Source organism: Argiope bruennichi, chromosome 10 (genome assembly GCF_947563725.1).
Source record: "Argiope bruennichi chromosome 10, qqArgBrue1.1, whole genome shotgun sequence".
NCBI lineage: Eukaryota > Metazoa > Arthropoda > Arachnida > Araneae > Araneidae > Argiope > Argiope bruennichi.
In genome coordinates this window covers 68,431,124-68,456,682 of record NC_079160.1, presented here as the reverse complement: position 1 = coordinate 68,456,682, position 25,559 = coordinate 68,431,124, and the positions used below count along the sequence as shown (strand labels likewise).

Below are 25,559 nucleotides of genomic sequence, written 5' to 3'. Positions count from 1 at the left end.
ATGATACAGAATCGGAATTGAACGCAGATACTGAATACTCTAGAAAATGTGATCGAGTCGTTTTCTGCTAGAGGAAAGAGTAGCAAATCCTTATATAAAATGCATTATTTTATTATATGAATAAATTGTCTTGAAATTTATGATAGCAATTCATTTTATTCTTAATGAGGAATGATAACAGTATTTTTTGAGTATGTATATAAAAATGATAGACAAATGTTATGAATTTTCAAAGTTGTATGTTTAAGTTTCTTTTTCCCAAAAAAATTTGAAATATAAACTATATTCATTTTCCAATATTTTTTTACTGGAAATAACTGCTTACATTAAAAATAATATGTTTAATCGGAATAGAATAAGGAAAAAAGGAAATGAATACAGAAAAGATATGAAAAAGAAGGACTAAGTTCAGTTTCGCTTTTCTTTTTCTTATTAAAAATTGCCTTTATATCTTAAATAAAAACATATTTATATGAAAAAACATTATGTTTTTTATACAAGTAAGCAATAATATAAAACGGAAGTGCCTGACAATTTGGCGACAAAATGATCCCGCGCGTATACTTACAAAAAAATGGGTGCGTGTTTGCTGAAGGGTTAAGTTGCCGTCTTCATGCAGAGGAGATGAAAATATTATGATGTAAGGTCTTTCTGAAATTTCATTAAGGTTTGAAATGATGGCTACAGTTATGATTTCGGCCATTATTAACCCTCATGTAACTCTAAAAATGAATATGAGCAACTTCAGAAGAACATGATTAGTATTAGATGAACGTCGAAGACGATTTCTATTGTTTTTTCAAAATTCATATTAAAATTTTTATTTTATTAATCAAGTCCAAAATTTGTTTTTGGTTTTAAAATTAATATCTTAATAATCATTTTGAATTTTTGTTCAAATGCAATTTAAACATTAATTAAAACTCAAAAAAAAAACTTTTATAGCTTAATACTGACTAAGAAATGGTAAATTAATTTCCTCTTTTTTAAAGTCACGGGAAAACTTCTCATTCATTTCAATAATCCCCTAAGTTGTATGTTCTTGTTTTTGCTCATTAGTTACGTGGTTATACATATCACATAGGTAAAATTTGAATATCGGGGATAGTATCTATAGAGTAATTAGTTAATATAAGTATTGACTTTTCAAAAGGAGTGAAATTTCAGTGCTTCGTGTGAAGTCTTAGCGGTAAAAATGATCTAAATACATGGGAAAAAATTATCTATTAGAATACTATCTTTTTTTTTTCTTTTGCATACGGATAGTGCAAAAGAAGAAAAAATTTACGGCCTTATTAGATGAAAATAGAAGCATTCTGCATATACATTAATTTGCTGTTTCCGCACTGCATGATAAGTATAAAAAACCTTTTCAAAAATTCTTGTTTTAGTATATTAAAAAGAAAAAAATAGTTTCTTTTAGAGGAAAAAAGAATCGCAGACGTGAGACATAGGCATAATTGCTCTAAGTAAATTACATTACAATCACATTTATAAAATATTTTAATTTTTATATAATGAATTTTCATTAATTTGTTTTAAGGGATATTGATTGTCGTTTTATATCCTTTATTCCATTAATTTTGCACCTCATACTTTCAAAAGTTTTTTTTTTTTTTTTTGCCTTTAGATGCTTTTAATTTTTTTAATATATTGATGATCGATGAAAACCTTTTGTTTTTCTATTTATGTTTCTTTTTAGTTTTTTTTTTGTCTTTATTTATGATAATATTTATTGTGCTTTTAAAAAGTACGACTTAACCAGGAAACGGACATCGTTAAGACTTATCCGGGAAGCTCGCGGATGTTACGCTGTCACACAAATCACTGTACCATATCAGCTAGGTATTTTTTAAGTTTATTATTATATTCTTATCAGTCATATAGAAGTCCAACAGAAACAAAATGATTTTTTTATTAATATTCTAGATTTATAAGAATAAATATTCAAATTTACGCATGATTTATATACTTAATATTCTTTTAGAATAATAAACATTCTAGTTAGCATTAATAATATTTCTATTCTAAGAATAATTTTTTTAAATTTCATCTTTTTGCAGAATTTTGCCTTTGATTAATTTATCAAAATATGAGGCCAAAATAAACTGTAAAACTTTGGAATTCGTGTCGAAAATATCCTAAGTCAATTAGAACACATTTCACTAAATTTTCTTCTTACAATTAGATAGTGTCGTTACTTCCTTATAATATTGCTCGAGTTCCGATAAAAATAAGATTTTTCTTGCTTTTTATTACATTAACTAAATTACATTTATTAAATTAACTATATTACATTATATATAGTTTTTTACATAAACTATATTTAAAGCCTTACTGTAATTATTTTCCATTTCTCAATTTTCATTTCATAATTTATAGTAAAAAGTATGATGGATCTCAAAACTAATGTTTCACAAACAATTTACGAATAGCACCAATTGTGTGAAATCAATTTTTATTTGAATTAGTATATTAATTACTATAAATTAATATATTATATTAGCAAATAAATAATTTAAAACCTCTAAAATTATTAAAATATTCCGCTGTCATTTGGAACTAATAATTGTAAACAATTTCAGAACTTTAGTGCATATGAAAATGAGTGAAAAATCGATTACGATTACGAATTACAAATAGGGAACATGCGAAGTTAAACAAAAGCTTTAAAAAATGACAACTACTCCAACTTGAAAGGGAAAAAAATTAATGCTCATGAGAGTTTCGCTTTGTTTCAAATTACATAGTTCCACTGATTAAAAGTAAGAAAAGAAAAAAATAAGTAAAGAAATGTAACGAAAGTTAAACATCCTAGCATAAGTGAATACTTGGGCATAGTCCTCCACTTTAATTTGGACCCCAAAAAGGATGTTATTTTCTCAAATTGTGTGCAAAAGTTGTAGTAAAATATTGAAAGGGAAATAAATAACATAATATACAAAGAAATTTCCATAATCGATTTAGCACATAAATATTTATTTATTTTTGTAATTTGAAATAAATTTTTATAATTTCATTTAAAATTCTTATCAAATTTCCCTTTGAGTCGTTATTCCTGTTAAGTCTTTATTCTTTAAGTTTGATCGTTTTAAATCCAACTAGAACATATTATTCATTACCTTGGATAAATGTTGCCATTATATGATAACTTGAATTTTGTTGAATAATCGTTAGAAGTTTTCTAATTTAAGCTAATTTTTCATAATATAAGAGGCCATGCTTTTTATAATGAAACTGAGACTGAAATTGCTACATTATATCTTGAAGAAATGTATGAAGTTACGGTTTTAACTAACTGCTTATTCCAAGGAGACAAAAAAATTATTTGAAAATTTCGCTTTCTGATATTCTTTTACCAAATAAATTATAGAACACTACGGTTAAACATTTTTTTTTACATATCTATACTAAATATGAATGGCAATTGTGTGTATTCCTTTTACAGATAACAATAGGGTCTAATAATCTTTTTTCTACACTTAAATAGAAAAATGGTTTGTTCCATACTTTTTTAAACTAACTACAATTCCAAAATCTCTCGGAATGTATACGCAATAATTTATACTCTATTCATTGAAACAAAATTGTTTTGTTTGTTTGTTTTATCTTTCAAATTCATTTTGTTAAATTGTGTCAAGTAATATCGTAACACATTAAGCATAATACGTTTTGCTGCATAAAATTTCCAATAATACCATTGCTTAATTCATCAGAGGGTTTCGGTATTCTTTTTTACGAGCACAATTGATTAATTCTACAGATGATTTTGGTTTTCACAGATAGAATCGATTAATTCATCAGATGGTTCCGTTTTTAACATTCCTTTATTTCTTCTCTCTTTCTTCTACTCAGGATATGACTGGCATAAAATCCCGATTACTTTAATTTCTTTTATTCATCGCTCCTGTACAATATGTTTTCTTTCTATTTTGCTTTTTCACTCATGGCTTCTAACTTAATCTGTTTCTGTTTCATATTTCTGATTACTTTAAAGACTTCTTTTTTTTATTTTCTACAAAGAGAATGTAGTGTAAGCAACAAAAAATTGTACCTTGAAGTTATAAGAAATCTCCACGTTTCAGATCTCTCTGAGTTCCGAAAATACATTTTTGAAATTATATCTATTATCGCTCTGCCTGTCTGGCTTTGAGATAGGTGGATGAAAATTTAATATACAGGGTGTTTATAAAGTCCTGGACCCATTTTGATGTTTAATAACTCATAAAATAATAAAGATAGATTTAAATTAATAACATAAATGGTTAAATAGACTCAAAAAGTTTCACGACCCTTGTCAATGAACTTCCACGTGTGCCCACTTCGTCGCACGGAGAATATCAAGTCGATAGTCAATTTCACGCCAGGTAGCGACAAGCATGTCGGCATCCACAGAGCCATTTGCGCACATTACGGCGATTAACAATGCCAGAAATATGAAAGGATGCTTCATCGGAGAACATTATGCTCTTCAGAAAATCAGCAGCATCTTCTATCCTCCTTAGCATATCTGTTGCGAAGGCCATCCTCCTAGGCCTATCGTTCGGTTCCAAAACTTGAACAATTTGAACTTTGTATGCATGCAGTCTTAATTTTTTCTTAATAACCTTGTACACCGTCGAAATTGGCATATCCAAATCTGTTGCCGCTGATCTCACAGATATTCTAGGATTGTGTAAAAATGTCTCTCTGACACGCTCAACATCAAAATCACTTGTGCAAGGACGTCTGGAACGTTTCTTATCTTCGATAATTCCAATTTCTAGCAAATTCTTTTTCCACCGCAAGATGCTGTTTTTGGATGGAGGATCTTTTTGGTAAATTCTTCTGAAATTTCTCTGTGCTTGCACTATCGATTTCATTTCTATGAACCACCATAAAATCTGTGCTTTCTCTTGTGGTGTATGCATTCTCCTTAATATCCGCTCGAATAAAACATCACATACAAAAGTACTACATAGAACAAACACATCAAAAGTAAACATAACATTGCAATAGTTGCCAAAAACAAAAGAGAGAAAAATGCAATTAATAAGCAGACAATATTTAGAAAAGTACAGATATTTAGACTGGAAAATGAAATTATCTGAAATTAACCACATGCGCAGACGATATTTACAAAAGTAAAAATATTCAAACCTGAAAAGGAAAATATATGAGTTATTCCATCAATAAATGCCATAAGTTTGTTTATATCTTTATTATTTTATGAGTTATTAAACATCAAAATGGGTCCGGGACTTTATAAACACCCTGTATAGTCCTTTCACAAAATTTGTAGATTTTTATTAAATTTTAAACGAAATCCATTCTGAGGAGGTATGTCCGCTTGACTGTACGAGTACATGTAAACACAGTAACTTAAACGAAATACAGAGGCAGATTGATGACATTTTATACACAGATTTAGTATTTCTAATGTATATCCGTATTGAATTTAGAATCATATTCCTCAAGGGGTTGATTATATGTTCGGTTGCATGTAAACGTGATGTCAGAGAACGTTTAGGAGAGACCACACACAGTTTAGTTCTATGTAAGTATTGCGGAAAAAAGTCAAAAGAAAAAAAAAAACCTAGTCACAGATTGGCTTTAAACGATTCCACCGGAATTTTAACAAAATATTCGGAAATAATAAAAGTAATATTCAGTGCAAAAACAATTAAAGCTAAATTATAGCATAGTATTAATATTGTAGTTGTTGTTTATAATGGCACTTGCCAATAATTTTAAACGGTAAAAATAATAGTTCTTATATTTGTCTACACGAATAGTATTTAAATACAAAATTAATCTAAAATGCTCGATTTAGAAATAAATTATTTTGAGATGAGAAAAAAAAAAAAACTAAAGAATCAATTCGGTAGCAAATCCAGCAAAATATTTCAATGATATTTAACTTATTTTGATTGATCAACCGTTTAAATTCCGAATTGAATTAATTAACTTTTCAAAAAAAAAAGAAATTAATGTAAATAATCGCCAAAATTTGACACGCTTACCACAAACACTCGCCAACTTTCATTCCAGTTTTACGTAGTTCTTTTTTATTCAAATAACCGACATGCAATATAGGACCGCCATATATGTGGTTCAGCAATTTGCTGTGCGAATTATATATCAAACACTTTCTCGTTGTGTTGTGACTAATGGCACTTTACAAGCCCGCTGACAGTCATCTGTCAGCGATTTTAAGCCATGTGAGCGTCTCTTGTTTTAGTAGCGTCAACAAGGGTCAAGAGTACGTCTTAGCTACTCACGCATCACATTTGCTTGCACAACCCTTTTTTACAGGGGGCACATTCATCCATCTGACAGACAGTACAGATGAAGACCAACCATACCCGAACCGGGACTCGAACCCAGGACGTCCAGACCACGGGAAAGACTCGCTAGCCCTATGCCAGGACGCCGGCTGATATTAATAAAAAAAGGAGAAACAGAAATCATTCAAAAACTATTCTCATTGGTACTTATTAGACCTTAATAAGTTCACAACAAACGGTTTCTGATCAATGTTTTATCTATAATATAACTCGTAATTATCAAACTTAATTCTCGATTCCATCATTAAATTCCATGATTTCATTAGCGTTTTGTATTGAAATGGAGTAAATTTATATAAAAACTGTTATTCACGTAAATATATAGATCCGAATATAGTACGGACATAAAGCTAAATGTGTGTGCTTGACCATGAAAGACAACAAAATGCAAAGGGGGGATGAAAAGATAACATAAAATGTATTTCATTAAAACGGTACATTTTGGTGACATAACATCATGTCTAAAAGCAACTCAATTTCTTAATACCTACAAAGAAATAAAATTATCATCACATGCGTAATATCTTTAAAATTTCTATCAGGAAACGATTTTACTTTAGAACTTTGTTCTGGTATTTAAAAAAGTAAAATAAAACAACAATTCAGTGTTGCCATAATCCATTAGGTCTAAAAATCAAGAGAAGTGACAAAACTACAATATCTAGGTTCTGTTTTGCATTTAAATTGAAAAGAGGAAGTATTAAGTTTTTACTCGCATCATTAACTGACACTAATGCTGAAAATAGTTTTGTAAAGCGCAGTAGAGGACACTTAAAAGTTATTTGAAGCAGGAAAAAAACTGCCTGGTATAATGCATTCGGTGATACAAATTGGAATGAAAAAAGAAAATAGGCTAGCTTACTGAAGACCGAAGTTTTTTCTGCCTGTGTCCAATGCTACGCAATTGTCATCAATTTTAATCTGCATGTGTTCCGCTTGTTTGAAGCACAATAACAACAAATCACTAAATGTTTCATATTAGGGAAATTTTCATCAATATTATTATGCGTTTCTACTGTGTTCCTATTTATTTGCATGATGAGAAATTACTGATTTCAATGCTTTAATATTTAAAAAACACTGAAGTAAATTTCATTATTAGAGAATTAATGGTATAGAAGCTGAAAAATCGATTACATAGGTAAAGAAAGGTAAATATTCACAAATTCACTTAATTAATATTACAGAGTGTTTGATTTTTATGACCAGAACTTACCTCCAATAAAAATTCAATGTAAATTAACTACTAATGTTATATTAATCTTTTAATTTTGTTTATTCACTGGTAGTTAAAACAGTATGTAATCTATCCTTTCAATTTGATTACGCTTCAGAGCCTGACTGTACAATTATCCAGGGTGAAAATATTGTTCTTTTTCTCTATAAAATATTGATTTTTTTTAACTAGTATAGGACAGAAATAAAAATAACAATTATACTTTCTACCGAATATGTAACGCAAAATGGATTTCTGTTTACACCTCTTATTTCTTATGTCATCTGTTATTATTTTGCACAGTTTCCTGTGTTATTATGACTGCACAATATCACAAAGATTATTGAAAATATTTTCATTCCGTTCCATAGTTGACATTATGGTTACTCGACCTGTTTCTAGTGGGTTGATTTTATGTCAATTCCCTTCTCCCTCCCCCTTTGAGCTGTAAGGCTTGTAGCAAACGTTCTTAAAACATCGAATGTCATAAATGTAAACTTGATGTCATAAAAAATTGTGAACATAGAATATCTGTTGTAACTAACAAATGTTGCAAAAGGCGGGAACGCATTAAGAAAGGCATTGTAAAAGTGAGGTAATAATTTAGTTCATTTTGTAATATCACAAATAATTTTTATTTAACAATCAATATTTTTTTCTGGAATTTAAACTCTTACCGCCTTTTAATAAAAATTGTAGTCTAATACAGCAAATTAAATCATAATTAAAACGATGATTCTCAATAATCTTAACTCTTGAAATCTTGCAACTTCCCATACAAATTTACATATAAACTTGGGTTTCGTAAATTCTGTAAATAATTTTATTTTGTTTTATAAAACTGCATTACTTTCTGAAATAATTCTTCATTTTTTTTCCTTCATTTTTTTTCTTTTAAGAAAGTAGCAGGTAATAATATTCATGGATTTGATTTTCCTTCTGCTTATGGAGTAATCCAATTTTTTCTTCAGTGACTCATTAGAGCTCCACTTCCCTCATGTGGTTAATCTGTGAAGTTTCTTATCTCAAATAAATGATTTCTCTCTCTCTCTCTCTTTCCCATTGGGAGCATTGTAAAATACAATGCAATGGAAAACTACCACATCACAATTTGAATAACGAGTAGATTTATTACTAATGTGAAAAATAAAAAAACAGATAGCCCTAAAAAAAATTTTTAAAAATCTTTCTAAAACTTGAATAAAAGGAGAAACTTTTTTCTTATTTTCTCAGTAGACTGAAAGGATGTTTGAAATTTCTTCCACTTATTCATGGTATTTTAAGTTTTTAAGGAAAAGAATTATTCTCTTCGGAAATTTAATAGCTTATACAATCTTTTTTTTATTAAAGTCTATGCATAAATATTAAATTGTAATTTTTCATCATTTGGAGTCATCTATATTCAAAGATTTAGTACATGATATCGAAGTCACGTGACGTTACAATTGTTTGAGAGTGATAGTGGTAATTGAGTCACGGTCTTCTAATTTTGCATTCATTTTAAGTCGTAAATTCAGATGAAATGACCATTATAAAAATTTCTATATGGTGTGAAAAAAGTTTCAAATAGAAAATAAGTAAAGGACAAATCATTTGCAATTTCTTTAAAACCAAGAAATTAACAAGTATTATTTAGAATATTTTTGGAGATATTGGGATGATGATCATTGTTACTTTTCAAAATGTGAGGTCTAAAAAATATGGCCCCAGTGTCTTGATTGCATTTAATTCTAAACAATGCAACGACATCTTATTTACGTTTCTTTTTCTTTTACAATTAATACAAATTGAATTTGTGATGAAATTACATTTTTATTGCATTTTTCATAGGAAAATTTGAAGAAACTCAAGCCATTACATTTTTAAGTAATTTTTATTAAATTTGTGAAAAATGATTTTTGTTTTATTATCTTATACCTTATTAATACGCATTTGTATGGCGCAACTGCAGCTAAAAAAACACAATTCAAAGTAAAGCAGTGTTAAATTACGGTCAAGATTTACCCATTTGTGCATAAATAAAACGTTTGTATACTTGAAAGGTATATTCATTTGCTAGATTTAGAAACAAAGATATTTTAAAATTGCTTATAATTTGAGTATCAATAAAGAAAAAAACACAATTTAATTCACAGTAAATGTAATCAAAATAAAAAAGAGAAAAACTAAAGAACCGGAACTATTGAAAACGATTACTTAATCTTACTTCAATAGATGTTTGGAAAAAGCCGTGACACTGTTATCTATTGAAGATGTAGTTGTTTGAGGGACAAATCTCATAATATGAGACTCAAAGCAATCGTTGCTAAAATTCAACGATCCGAATCGAGCACCTGTTTTTAAAAAAATAGAATGATTGTCATCCCTATTATGTTTAGACACGTGCTTGTAGAAAGCGGTGGAGCAAATTAAAATTCGCCGATGTGCATGAAATATAAATAGCCGATGAAATTTATAAATTTGGTGCAAATCTTAAGAGCGAAGAAGCATACGATCACAACACAATTAAATTAAATAACCAATGCGTACAATGCCACATGAATTGATTCCATACGCTATATAATGTATGTTTCTTACACTTATTCTTTATATTTTTGCGACAATTTTTCTGAGTTGTCGGAAACATAACAGTTCTGCACTCTTAAGATTTAAATCAATAATGACAACTATTCATTCACATCTAAAATGTATCCAAACTTTGAGTAGAATTAGCAAAATTAAGTAAAAGAGAATATCAATATAAACTATAACAATAAATACAACTTTTGCCTAATGAAATCAATATATATTTGTGTGTTTTATATGGATTGAATCCGATATGCGTATATATATCTGACACATAATATATATGTAACACATATTTTTTTAAACAGTTACGTGGCTGAAGATGGAGAAGAAACTATTAATTTTTGAACTTCGCTTTTATTCCATCCCGGGATGCATGATTTATGTACAAGAAGCAATGACGGACTAGCGTTCGTTCACCAATGATACAAGAGCAGAAGAATATAAAAAAAGAGGGAAAATATTTTCTCCACTGTATATATACTATGAGATTTTGGTAGGGATTTCTTTAGACGTGCCGATTTGATCAAGGGATTTAGGCATCTTTTAAAAAGCTAGCTAGACAATTTTTTCCCCCTTCACTCGGAGCGTGTGAACTGCTGATTTAAGCATTTTTACAATGCTTCTGTTGAATTAATTAAACAAAAAAGTGGAATAGGATCAGGAAATAAGAGAATATTTTAGAATGAAGTTAATATGGGCTGAATTAAGATAAAACTTCGGAAATTAATTAGGATTAAATTAAATTTAAAATATTACATACATTATTATACATTATAATTAGTAAATATAAGCATAGAAAAGCATCAAAATTATAATTCATAATTCATTTCTCTAGATATTTATGTTTCATTTGAAACTAACTGACAGATAGATATTTAAAGTTTGTCATCCCTATTCAAGTATTCAACCCTATTTGATACTTTTATCTGTACAGTTAGAAAAGAACTAATATAATTCACCATAACTGCTATTGTGTTGATTATTATCATTGTTAATAATAATCCTCTAGAGGGAACTGAACAGAAATTAATAATGCTGACACCGAGTGAAATGCGAGGGAATGTTTCACACAAGCTTTATAAAAACTAGGGGAGCGATCTCCCCAAAACGTTCTCGCATGCTGATAAACTTGCCAAGTCAGAGGACGCCTTACATTGCATTGCAATAGTTAAGAACTATTTACTTTTTTGCATGAATTTAGCATTATTACTGAATCTTGTCATCTTTGGCTATAGTTGTCGTATTAATCCCTGGTATTAATAGCATTCAAAAATCGAATCTGTTGTTTAGATACGTTTTTCTCAAACAGTTGAAACAAAATTGACACAAAGCTGCACTTGTAGTCACAAAATTATATACCAGATTTCATATATTTAAGTCATTACGTTTACATGTTTCTAAAAATACAGCCCTTAAACAGTCAACTAGTATTTGGATTTGACTCAAAATTTGATACGTAGCTACATTATGCATGTTAAAAAGGTGTACCGAATTCTTTCCTTTTAGTTCTCTTCTTTTTGTAATTATCGTGTTAAGTTATTTTCGAACGGATGGACAGACGAACTTTCTCTGAACAGATTTTACTCAAAATTTGATAGAAATCTGCAAATTATCTGTAAATATCGTATATCAAATTTCATCCACCTAGCTCAAAGCAGTTTTTAGTATTTTTGTCACAGATAGTTGGACATTTTCGAAAAATGTGTTTTTGGAATTCAGGAAGGTCTAAAATGTGGAAATTCGTCAAAAACTCGAGTCGAAATTTTTTTGGCGATTGTTATATTTTGTTTATGCTACGTATACAAGAAAATAAAAAGTAACAGAACATTATGAATAACATAACAGCAATGATATAATTTTATTAATTTAGTAAAGCATAATATTACTTTGGTAAAAGTCTGACAATGATGCATTAAAGAAAAGTTTATCAATATAGTCGAAAAACAGATCAATAAGCAGGCAAAAAATGTCCATTTCATAATTTAAACCTGTGTGATTTGAATGTATCTTTTATATCTTTGAATTTTCATAATAAGAAAATTAATTTTTTTCCACTTTCTTTGAAATGCTTTCTTTTAAAAAAAAGTTTCTTTCAAACGCTTATAATATTAACAGATCATTTTATAGGAATTTAATTAAAGCTAATTTCAGTTAAGATAAATGAGGAAAGTATTTTCTCTTTATCTTTACCAGATGCATGAACTAACGGAATAAGTGTTGTCAATTTCCTTAATCATGATTTATGTGTTTTGTATAAAGCAAAAGTACAGTCAAACAAAAATTAAAAAGTAAAATAAAAGTACAAATCTAACGATTTACCAATTTCTTTTCCTCTGCAGTGTTAGACGCCAGTGCAAAACCACCCTCTGGAGTTTTAGACGGAACGCTCACCGACTTTGGAGATTACGACCAATGTCTTGCGGTTGAGAAGCTGGACAACAAAAAGAAAGTACAGTTTACTGGTCAATACTGCGTCGTCGAAGCAGCACCTATTCTTCCATCGAAGCCCCACCGAGTCCAATTCAAAACGGTCGTTCTGGACGTCACCAACTTTTCACATCCTGATTCCGTGAGTAAATAAATTATATATCAATGGCAACATCACAAAGGATACGTATATTCATATGCATCGATATATATTAAACAAAAAATAAAAATGGAATAAAAAGGGGAATTAAATATTAAACGTAGATTTAATAGTAAGATGTACATATAAGAAACTCAGGATTATATATCTGACTTAAATCTCATTATTTTAGATTGTTAAATAACCTTACCTTATATTATATAAAATAATTACTTTTTTAAGGGGTAAACTTGTCCAAATCTGATTGTGGCAAAACGGAAGGTTTTGTTAAACAGTAGACTATATTGAATATATCCATGTACATCGACATAGAAGATCAATAATTCTAGATAAGATCAATATTCTTGAAATCTATATGGTTCGTCTCAATATTTTACAACTGACCGTAGTGGGTTATAGTTTAGTTATATCTTAACGTCCAGTTCGAAAAGAGCGATTGATGCATTGGAGAGAAAAACATAAAAGTAGTTTCAAGAGTAATATGCATTGTGATTTATTGTTCCTCTGTTATTTATTATCATTTTTATTAAATTTAATTCTCACGATATGGCAACAAAACATTTTAAAGAAATCAATAGTATGAAATAAAATTGAGCTGTATGATAACATAAAATGCATCTTGATTTAAGCTTGTGCTTATAATATCTGTTAAAGCTTTGGTTAAGGATTTTTAATTTAAATTCTGCTGTTGTCGACGGAACTGTTAATTTATATTTTGAATTCTTAATTTTCGCTTGATGACTACTTATATTAGTCATATTTTTCCCTTCTGACGACATTTGGAACTATTTTGACCACATTTCAGTACCTCCTTCATACATTATAAATAGGGTTTTTTTTTGCCTTTTATGGGTCTATTCCAAATTGTTGGACCGAAATACAGACAATAAATTTTGAGTATTGTCAATTCAATTGAGAAAAACTTGATTCAGTCTCGAGTAGAACACGAGTAAACCATTAAACATTTGAAATTCTTTTAACAAAGCTAATTATTTGATTAAATAATCACTTTTGATTTAGCCATAAATAACTATTGAATTATTTTCATACTTTAAAGTGGCTTCACCTTAAAAGCATTATTCACAAGAGTAAGAACAAGGCAAATCAGAAGATAGTGTTTCAGATTCAGAAAATACTTAAGTGCCCAAACTCTTAGCTTCAATTAGGCCTACAGTTTACTTCAAAATAAAATACACCGACATATCTCCCTCCTTTATTTTTCATCAGCAATATCACACTTTATGAAATTAAGAAATTGAATAAGCCTTATCTTACATTTTAGGTCCTGTCTGACTTTGCTTCCAATGCAAATATGTTCTATTTGATGAAATTACGCTTGGGATTGTGCTTGCCTTCCACCTGCTCCATCTCGGATGTCCAAGAAGTTGCCAAGCTAGGTACTTCCCCATTAAATTTTGTTTGTTTTTTTCATTCAAATTCGAAAATTAGACGGATGCAATGGAAAAAGTTTTTTTCTCCTCACTTCTGCCGCACAAAAATAGAAAGATGAGGAAAACAGGTACATTTAAAAAAAATTATGATCTTGTTATTATTAATCTGTTTCAAAAATAGATATAGAACATATCCCATGATCGTAACAAATCACGGAAAATGTTCATAGTACCCAGTGTTATGCCGTCTTTAAAAGATAGTTTAGTTTTTATATCTAGTCTATATAAAAGACTACGAATGCTGTCATAGCTCAGATGCTATAAGAAAACAAAATCGTTAAAATGATGAACTTTTTTATGAAATCATTCATCTTCTTTTGGGAAATAAATCTCAAGAGTTTTCTTGAAAATTCCACTTTTTTGTTAAATAAGTGACTATAAGTCTCTTTTCCATCTAATATTTGTGTATGTTTTTATTTAAGATGCTCCCATACATATAAGTACCACTTTGTAGATTGTAGATACTATAAAAGACTTCTTGCCTTTTTTCGTATCGTTGCTTATAGCAACTCAGATTTTACATCCCATTATTTGAAATTTAAAAGCATTTTCTTCTCTATGCGTACTTTTTGCAAGTATCATATTGAATCTAATAGTATTATGATAAATCTGATATATATTAGGATATACATGATGTAATGATATGTATCGAATATGAGAAAATTTTGAGTTTGTGTATTTTTGCTATTATATGCCTAATTTTAAATAAATTTAAAGGTAAAATAATTATACATTGTAGAGTTTAATTATTTATGTTTAGTTTAATTACTTATAAAAATGTTATAATATTAATATAAAAAGTGTAATAGAACAGTTGATCTAAAATGCGAAATGAATAGAAAAAGGATATCAATATGATGAGTATTACTTTTCTATGTAATCACCAAATCGAGTAATATAGCTATAGAATCGCAGGACTGATTTATTCATCCAGGCTTGTTAATAATCTTGTACCTGCTCGTTTAGACATTTAATGGCAGCTATTTTAGAGGCTTCATCGTCGAAATGGAGCCTTTTTATGGACAAGTGCCTTTCATTTGTGGGAAAGAGGAAATAATAATTCAATGACAAATAATGCTATATAGAGTATGACATTACATATGCACTTTGAAGCCTTGAATCAGATCTTGAATTTGGTGCTAATTGATCTACCATTGTCATACAGAGGGATTACTCAACATCCGTCTTCTTTTTGCTCGGATATTATTGTCTTACTTATTTACCATAAACTTCACTCCTTTTATGGTGAATTTCGGAAACATTTTCAAACCATTAAAGGATTATTATGCTTCATGCTTCAACGAAAAACCGATCTGAAAGAAGTCTCTGGGTTCCAATTGCTGCAAATCGTCTCAAGTGCAATGAACCTTGCAATTATAATGAAATAACTAGCGCCCTCTTTTTTCATTGCTAGGAGATCGTGTCAGAATGATACATTTTTAATTCATGCTTCTTAAAATGCTTTTTTTTATCAGCCTCCTTGTGCATATCAATTAAAAGACGCACCAACTAAATAAACGTTGCAATTATTCTTTTTTTTTTCATCTGTGTGTCCGAGATCTCTAATAATGACATATATCATATTTAATGGATATTGTATTAAAATTTTATTCGAAAAATACTGAGGAATAACATCATTTATTGATAAAATAGTAAATGTATGTTGAAAAATTTAAACCCATGGCTATTCTTTATACAAATAGTTAATAGTAATCTTTTCTTTATATTTTCAGCTCTTAAAGATGTGCCACTTGAAGCGGAGATTTTAAGATGCGAAGTAAAAGAGCCGTACCATCTTTCAAATCTACAGATTGCTGTTATGTAAGAATCACTTTTAAAATTTTTTTATTTAAAATTTTATTCTGTGTTACGCAGTTTAAACAATCCTTTTCTTGACCACGCTGATATTTTTTCCGTATATTGATTGAAAGTTTTTCTTTAATATACAAAAGCTGCATTATATACAAATAATCTTATTTTACTCTTACGAGATTTATTGGTAAATTATCATTTATTCCTATTTTTGGCTTTAAAATAGTCAAAATTTTATTCTTTAATGTAATCTTGCTACAAGAATATAAACATTTTTAAAAATGAAATTATACCCAAATTTTATACATTAATTTAATCTTACCTACGTATACAAACATTTAAAAATAAAGAGATTTTACCTTGATTTTGCAATGATAAACCAGTTAAATAATAATAGCCATATCATTTGGTCAAATCTTTTAACGGTTTCCATCTCCCATTCTTAAATGTTTTGTTTTGAATAAATAGAAATTAAAAAGAATATATATATATATATGTAGGTAGTTCTATAAATAAAAAAGAAAAATTGAAATCCAGACTGAATTCGGTGCTTATTGAATTTTGTATCTTCTGAATGTTTTTACGGTTATACGGAAATCGTACACTAATTAATAACTTCAACTTCGGTGTTTCACTTTAATAGTAGCTAATATTTAAAAAAATTTCGTCATAAAAATATGAACAACTGATATTAGGATAATTATTGCTTCTGTTTTATTAGTTTCTCTTAATATTGGACTATGTAATCGATTGTGCGAGTTTTTTACCGTTAAAGTCCTTACTATGTTTCTATGTTTTTTATGAGAAAATCCAGATCAATAGCAGCATGCAAAGCTAATTTAATTGTGTTTTATTACTTATAAATTGTGCATTTTTGTTCTTTCCCAGTATTTCAGAGCAATTTTAAATGTTTATTATCTTTAGAAGAAGTGATTTCATTGACACATTTTTATTGCTTTTACAGATGCATCCTTGGATTTGTAGTCATTTTAGTCATTGTTGGTACTTATATAGATACTTCAAATCGCTTCAATTCTAAGATCAAAGAATCAGGTAAGAAAAAAAACCTTTTCAGATAAGAGAAAAAATTGTTTTCTCTTGAAATTTTCAGACACATTTTTTTCTTTCGAGTCAGAATATTGAATATTATGAAAGTTACATAAAATAATTATTTAAAGAAGAGCCAACACTGAAATAATATTTTCATACATGATAATTCTCTTAAAACTTTTCTTGAAACAACGACAATATAAGCTGCTCCCAAAATTAACTTTGCCATCCTAAACATTTGTGTACGTGGATGTGCAACGAATTCAGTTGGCTCAATTGTAGACTACAGACTACATGCTTTTAAGCTCAACATTTCAAAAGTGCAAATGAAATTCATAAAATAGTAATTAGTTCCTAATAGCATAACTCTGTGTGTTATTGGGCTAATATACATTGATTCTAATTTTAAAATTTTACTATCTGAATAATTATTTAAAATAATCAAATAAATTCTTATACTTATAAAACTTTACTTCGTCTGTATTACTTTAGAAGAGCAATGTAATACAAGAAAAGAACATGCCCGAAAAGAATTATCCCATTGAATATAAATTCTTAATGAAAATTATTCTAAAGTCATGAAAATAATATATAGATTAATCTAACTAAAATAAATATTCTAATAAACAAATTAATATATTCTAATAAAGAATTCTAAATAATAATTAATCGAATAATATGTTAATTTAATTAATATATTATTGAATGTATAAATAATATATTCTAATAAATAAATTAATATATTCTAACTCTAATTGAATTACTCTAATTAAAAGATGAACTAAAATGATTCAACATCATTCGGGTTTTAATAAATAATTCAAGAGAATTTCTAGATGAACAAAAAATTTTTAGACAAATCTATTTTAAATCAAAATTTATGTGACATTTATAGACACACACTGTTTCTTTATAAATGTGGTAACAGTGTAAAAACTTCCTTACAATAATTCACACCAAATGAGCTCGATTTTCTGAAATTAAATCCATTCCTAAATCAACACTATTGCTGCCGATTTTCCGAGTATTTGAGGAAAACAAATAACAAACACAAACGATGGTATAAGGAAGTAACTAGTTTATTAAATATCTGCGATTCATTGCCAATAATGACTGGTGTTTTAAAACATCTTGTTTCTTTTCCCACTTAAATGAATGAAAGGGAATACATTGTCACCTTGGTAACAAAAGATAACAAATGTGTCTACTGTCTCACGCATTTTATCTAAATGCTTTTATATACTAACTTATAGTTGAAAAATGTCTAGGGAATATAAAGCCGCCTCACATAAATAACACTGCTTAGCATCAAATAAAGTTTCCACATAGCAACAGATAGAAGCACGATATTTTATCTATTAAGTTCTCGAGAATGTATTGTATGAAATTCAATTATCTGTTGTCCCGCAATTTATGCTGCTGATCTTAGCATGTTATTGAAAAGTTATTTTAGATTTTGATTACGCAAAGATTAGTTCTCAAAAAGAATTATAAGTATTAAGAGCTTCAAACTCGAGATTTTGACATAACTTTCCATTTCAGAATCTCTGGGTCAGAAATACATATATTTTTAACTATGCCTGCCTATATCTCTGTATGCAAGATAATTAAAAACTCTTTGAGATAAATTTAATACTGTATTTGTAGATTTCTGTAAAATTTTGAACGAAATCCATTCATGGGAAGTGTATCTTTCCGGTAGTTTGAGCGCAAGTGACCACGAAATATAAACAGCTAGATAGATAAAATTTGGAACACTGGTTCCTTCGTTAATACTATTCAAGGTAATCGCGGTCTTACCCAAGATCCACAAATGAGAGAGGGGGGGGGGGGTAAGATTCTTATCAGAGAATATGCAAGAAAGGTTTGGGGAGACCATTACCGATGGTTCTATTGGCTCTCATGAAATGATACCATGCATAAATGAATAGTATAATGGTATAATGAATGTCAATAGTTACTTTTCTTCTGTTATCAAATTGTAATTTATTTTTTTAAACTGTTAGATATTTCAACCAATTTTTAGTAGTTAAATTTAAAAACAGATAGATATTTTTGAAATTTCAAACATTCTGTTAATTAAAGCTAAAATAAATATTAAATTTAAAAAAAGATGACACGGAAGTTTGTACTTTAAGGTTTAGAAGCTCTATTATGCAAATTATGGATAATTAGAATTTAATAGACCGTTTCATTTCAACTTATAATACCACTGCATATAAAATGTGTAAAGCATAATATTTACTATTGTCGTTGTAGTGAAAATTTTAAAGAAACTCTAGTGAATAAAAAATAAACTAAAATTCATAATGAAACGAAAAGCAATTATAACAAGGAAGTTAGGACTGCATGAATCAATGTAATCTATTTCATTAATTGCAGTAATTGGATGAAAGTAATCGTTAAAATTTTAGAATTTTAATTCTATTAAAATTTTGTTTCTTGGTTATTTTCCTCTTATTATGCATATATAAAAATTAAGTGAATTAAAATCGAACTTAACACTAAGGAGCTTTTTCCTGAATAGAATCTTTTATCAGGAACTTTTCCTGGTAAAATTTTCCATCTAAAAGTAGTTTCAAGCTTTTTATTTGAGTAGGATTTTTATTTCATTTTATAATAATTAATTTTTAAATATTATAATATTTTGGTATTTCCTTTCCTTCAAATGTTTGTTATTTTCAGTATCTTTAGCAAGAAATAATCTTTAAAACTGTATTGAAACAAAAATGATTATTCAAAATATTGGTTATCACGTATTTTGTAGAATTATTTATATGTTCGTTGATTTTCTGAATTGTTTGCAAATATTTATTTGCACAAGTCATTATAAACATAAACCTTAAAAATACACTTTACGACAATATAGTAAATAAATAAAATAATTTTTATCATATTCTAGACAATTTTTAAGTTATTTATTCACGAATGACAAATAATAAAGGCTCCACAACTAAAAGTCTGGCCTAATTCTCTTAGTATTAATATTTAATAAATGATGTCAATATTGGTCGTTTATTAAATTTTGAACTTTAATTTCACGATGCACAAGAAAAAAGACAAACTGGTTAATAAATTCAAACGGTTTCTATGTTGAAACTTAACCCTTTTTCACAAAAAAATATCATGATTTTCTTTCCAAGTATCCAAAATGGAACCATAACCATGGGAAAGAGCTAATAATCTCTGGGAAATTTGTGGAACCAAATGAAACTATAATCATTTCGGGGCATAAGAAATTTTCCAAAGAAAAGCATCGCCCCGCTGGCAGATAATAGAAGTTTGGAAAGGGAAATGCTGACACAATATCTTCAAAATATGAAATTCGTCTTTAAACAACTTTTGTTGAATTTCAAAACAAGATATAACCTGATGTCTTGTTTCAAATAAATGATAACCTGATTATATTACATTATCAAAAAAAGAATAATATATGCAGGATTATTTATATTAAATTCGGTACCCAATTCTGTATTTCAAAAGATTTATTTTCTCATCATAAGAAATATAGTACAATGTTAAAAGAATACTCCAGTGTGCATGATAATGTAATGAAGATGATAATGCGTTAATGCTCCAAGGAAGTTGATAATGTAAATATTCTGATTATTTCGTCATTGATGGTTTATAAATTAATTCTTTATGTGTTTAAATAAAGCTTACTGCCATTAATTTATTGTTAAGTTTTTTAAGAAAAGATTAGTGGGAGTATAAAATGGAAAATTTTAAATATAGTAAATTCTTGAATAAAGTTGCTTGTTTTTATCCTAAATATACTCATGAGCTTCTTTTGATTTTAAACTTTGACTTTTAAGGTTTACTTTGATCGTTGCTTTATTGTTAATTTATTAATATCTTCTTAAAATTTCTCAATAAGGCTTTTTAACCAGGAAATTCGTATTTTCTTTTATTCTTGCTAAAAAATTTCAGCTGAAGTAGATACTCAGTTTAATTATTTGTCTTTCTTAGGTATTGTAACGGATAGTCTGAAATGTTTCTCTGTAAACAAGAATCTCGCCAAATTGTTCAGAATTAGCCAATCAAAGGAGAATTTCGGTGTCCTGAATGGCATGAGAGTCTTATCCATGGTGTGGATTGTGCTTTCACATACTTATGGATTCAACCATAAACAATCTTATGGTAAGGAGTAGCAGTCATATGATATAATTAAACTAACTTCATTGTAAATTCTGTAATTTCTTCAAAAACTAGTAATTAATACTAATAATTAATACAGGGTGCATCTTTATATCTATCTTCTGTTAGGAAAATTTCTAATACTTATTTCGAAACAAAAATGTCTTGAAAATGTTTCATTTTTTTCAAGTGGGCAATAAATTATTTTAAAGGCTTGTATTTATTTTCCATTATAAATGATTTTCAAAGTGTATTCAGCATTTGCTCAATAATAATAGTTAACGATGATTATTCCATTTTTTTAATACCTTTCTTTCAATAAAAGCCTTTTTTAAATATCATTTCTTTTCTCACAATCAGGGAGAATGAAGAATGCTCAGGGTGCTTTGGAAGAAGTGACCTTCGGCACAATTATTAATGCTTGGGTGATCGTTGATACATTTTTCGTATTAGGGTAAGTGCTTTTCACGATTATTTTATGCAGTGCCTGAATTATCATGTGCAGATACTAGCAGTTAGCTGATGACAGATTCCTTCGAGCTTTTCTTTACAAAATTTTGATATTTCCCAATGGATTATGAAATAATTTTTTTGTATAAGAGAATTCATGATTACTTACATAATAATAAAACTTTTAATGTACTTATTTTGCACATGATGATGAAGTTTTTTCTTCGTAGTTTAATGGAAAAAAATTGAATATATTTTGGGGTTCCTTCTTTTTCTCAAATTGGGTCCAATATTTGCTATATTCAAAATATTTGGGGACAAAACTACATGTCGAAACTGAATTGTCTAGATATTTTTTGAGTTACCGTTTTCATTTACAGATATATAAAGAGAAAATCAATCCAGTTATGCATTTGGTTCAAAATTTGATGCATATATATAAACCAGATGACAAAGTTTCATACTAAATTCGAAACTCGCTGTGTTTTGGAATTAATGCGTTCGATGCTGCACGGATAGACAGAAGGAAAGACATTCCTCATTAGCAAATTTTGACCAAATTTATCAGAAATCTACATTTTTTGTTGCCTAGAGTACGTATTAAATTTTAATTTTTCTAGCTGGTTGAAATTTTCAGTTTACATTCAGCTACAAGGTTTTATAATTTTAAAAAATGAATTTTTTGGAAGCAAGGAGTTGTAAAAAGTAAATTCATGAGCATTTCGAGTTCTATTCACTTTCTTTTATAAATTATCATTAACATTCCTTTTTTTAAATTTATATGCGAGAAACTAAGAATTCCGATGAAATCTTACGCTTAAAAGTCATTGAATTATCACTGGATTACATTGGGAAAACATTGTTTATGAAATTCAATTATCTCTACTAATTATAAGGATAAATTTGAGTGAATGTTTTAGCGTTTTACAATTCAGGCCTTTTAAACCATAGCTACCGAATTTGGCATATATGTTTTGAGGAATGGACAATTTTCACTCAGAGTAATTTTTTAAGGATTTTAATTAAAAATTAAACTAATTTTTCTGTTTTTTTAGTGATACTTCTGAAAATACAATTGCCCAATAATAAAATTTTCACCGTTTCAAAATTTAAAAAATTACTTTCTGAATGATTTTACCTTTTAATAATTACCTTTTTATATATTTTTATTGAATTTTAAATTTTTTAAATATTTCCTTTCACCTAATTTTCAGTAATAAACGCTGTTGCCCTGGAATTTTCATTGTTTATCGAATATTTAATCGAGGGATTTATCTGAAGATAGATGAACTGCACATTTATGTTTTTAATAGCTTTAGTATGGGTTAGTTTTCCTTAAAAAGGTCCGTATACAGAATGAGCAAAACATATGTAAGGTAATTAAAATAACATGGCTTTCATATTTTACAAAATGGAGTGAATTATGGACATAAAATGATTTTAAAATTAAAAGATTTAATTGAAATTAAATTCAAATAGCATCTCTGACATCTGGTCGCCAAAGACGACTAGTAAGTTAATAACATAGAAGTGAAGATATTCAAGTTGATATTTACATTCAATTTTAAAAAGAAAATCAAAATCTGGGTTAAATAAATCTTGTTGAACGGATGTTTTCTCTTTTAGTATCAGCACGAAGCGTCTTTTCACACTAATTTTTTTAAACCATATTGTGTGACTTAGCTCACTCAATATTTATCCATTCCGATCTCATTAAATATGTCGGTAATCGTGAATTTCGAAAACTGAAATAAAACATAGCGTCTGCAAAACAGGAAATTCGAGCTTTGAAACTCACTTTTTCTCATTTTAAGTAATTAACCTCATTTTTAAAATTGGAATTTTTCATTCTTATTTTAATTTAACAATTTTCTTTCTGTTTTTTCATGAATAAGGTTTTTTTTCCAATTTTTTTCTCAATTTGAACTTGTTTTTTCATGCAATACTACAAGATGAATATTCTCAAAAAAATTTTAATAAATTGTACATTTCTGTTAGTATGTTTTCTATTCTATTTATATCAAATAATGTGAATATCGGTGTTTTAAAATTTCAGTACTAATATAAACTTTACATAGAACGTAAATGTAGTTTTTTTTTTTTGTTATAAAAATATAATGTGAATAGTAGCGTATTAAAATTTTAGTAGTAATATAAATGTTACGTAGAATATAAATATAGTGTTTTTTGTTATAAAAACATACTTAATTAAGAATAATATTATCTTATTGTAAAGTGTAAATAGTATTTACTATACATCAAAAAACATCTTGATAAAAATGTATTTAATTCTTCTGCTTTTTATTATTTCCAGGGCATTTCTAGTTGCTCATTCTAATCTGAAGGCACTGGATAAAAAAAATGGCAGACTGAATTTCCTCAGATATTATTTACACAGAATATGGAGGTAAGCATTAACCAATAAAAAAGTTTTAAAAAAATATTGTTTTAAGATAAAAAAAATTTATTGCGGTCAATTAAATTTTATTATCATTTACGGTAGATCTAAAACAATTACAGTAATTCTCTAATAGCAAATTAATTACTGCATTTATGAATGAAATTTGTTATCTTACTCTAGGATTTGAGAAAATAGCTTTTTTTTTGTGTTTACATGATCCCAAGTGCATTCAGCTGCAGTTATAAAACGAACAACAACAAGAAAAAAATAACTTTGTAACAAACATTTTTCTTTCTTTTTTTCTCTTTCTTTTGCTGTCATAAGACAATCCACATGAAGCTGAAGTGATATTTTTTTATGGTTTTCTTTATTACATAGACACACTATCTTATTTTCAGTGGTTGTCTGAAATCATCAGATAGGAATTATATAAAGTGTTGATACTAAAAAAAAATGGAAAAAAATCTTATTGCTTTCGTACCATGCAAAGTGATTATATAAAATGTTAAAAATCAATAGCTGAAAAATTTTTTATTGCTTTCGTGCTTTGAATCAATACCTTAACTCATATCAACCATTTTTTTCAGATTGTATTTAAATAAGCAATGAAAAATGTTGCGTTGCAGTCTTTAGGGAAAAAATTCCCCATTTTAGAGACATGCCTTAAAATGCTATATTCTAAATGGGATTATGTATATTTTAGAATTCCTATGATGGTATAATTTTTAAGTCAGTATTTTGTTCAAATGGAAAAAATTCGAATTTCTGTGCACGTTTATAGTATACTGAAATTGCTTTGCATCCATATATAAATAAAAAAATATTGCAAAGTCAAAAATAAGCTTTTAACATTACGGCGAAGAAACTGAATGTTCTTTTCAGAAATTCGATGTGAGTAATGTTTTTCCACTCTAGAGACTTTATAAATATGAAAACAAAATTCTTCAGATTTCAGTGTTTTATATCCAATCTTTTTTTTTTAAATAAATGCCATCATATTATTAAATGTGTTTTTCTCTTGCAATCTTTTTTCAAAATTCAGTATATTATTAATATGCTTTACCCATACTTATTTTTCATTAAAATATCACATTTTAATGATAAAACTTTAAAAAAAATGTTAGAAACATTTCAACATTTTATTTCTCTGAAAGAAAAAAAACTCAACATTTAAATATTAGTTATATAAGTTAGTTTTATATTTTTTTATGTACTTTGTCTTAGCTAAAAACTTTTTTAACGTATATTTTATGGCTTCCATTGTACATAAAGACATTAAAAAAATTGTGATTAAAGAAAATGAAAAATGGCTGCACTTATTCATTTCTTTTTTAATCCAAGTTCTAAATCTTCTAATATTTCATAAAATTTTACATTGTAATCTTATACAATTATTTGAAATTGCATGAATATTTTTATTATCTATAAAAATTGTTAACCAAATCATTTCTATACAGGAATTTTAACTATTTTAAAGCATATTTAACTCTACTGGAGTTACTTTACTAATTTTGGATGGCTTTCGATAAAATGTGGCGTGTGTATATGTGTGTGTGCGTGT

General features: G+C 27.9%; 1 protein-coding gene across 1 annotated transcript in view; it reads left to right on the top strand.

Annotated features, from left to right (window-relative positions):
• The window catches only part of LOC129988533 (nose resistant to fluoxetine protein 6-like), a 54,934-nt gene that overhangs the window by 19,010 nt on the left and 10,365 nt on the right, over positions 1-25,559 (top strand). The window contains exons 2-8 of the mRNA XM_056096781.1: positions 12,450-12,679; positions 13,980-14,094; positions 15,882-15,969; positions 16,925-17,013; positions 20,980-21,150; positions 21,508-21,601; positions 23,912-24,004. Coding sequence (XP_055952756.1) covers positions 12,450-12,679; positions 13,980-14,094; positions 15,882-15,969; positions 16,925-17,013; positions 20,980-21,150; positions 21,508-21,601; positions 23,912-24,004 — 880 coding nt within the window. The remainder of the gene's footprint in view (positions 1-12,449; positions 12,680-13,979; positions 14,095-15,881; positions 15,970-16,924; positions 17,014-20,979; positions 21,151-21,507; positions 21,602-23,911; positions 24,005-25,559) is intronic.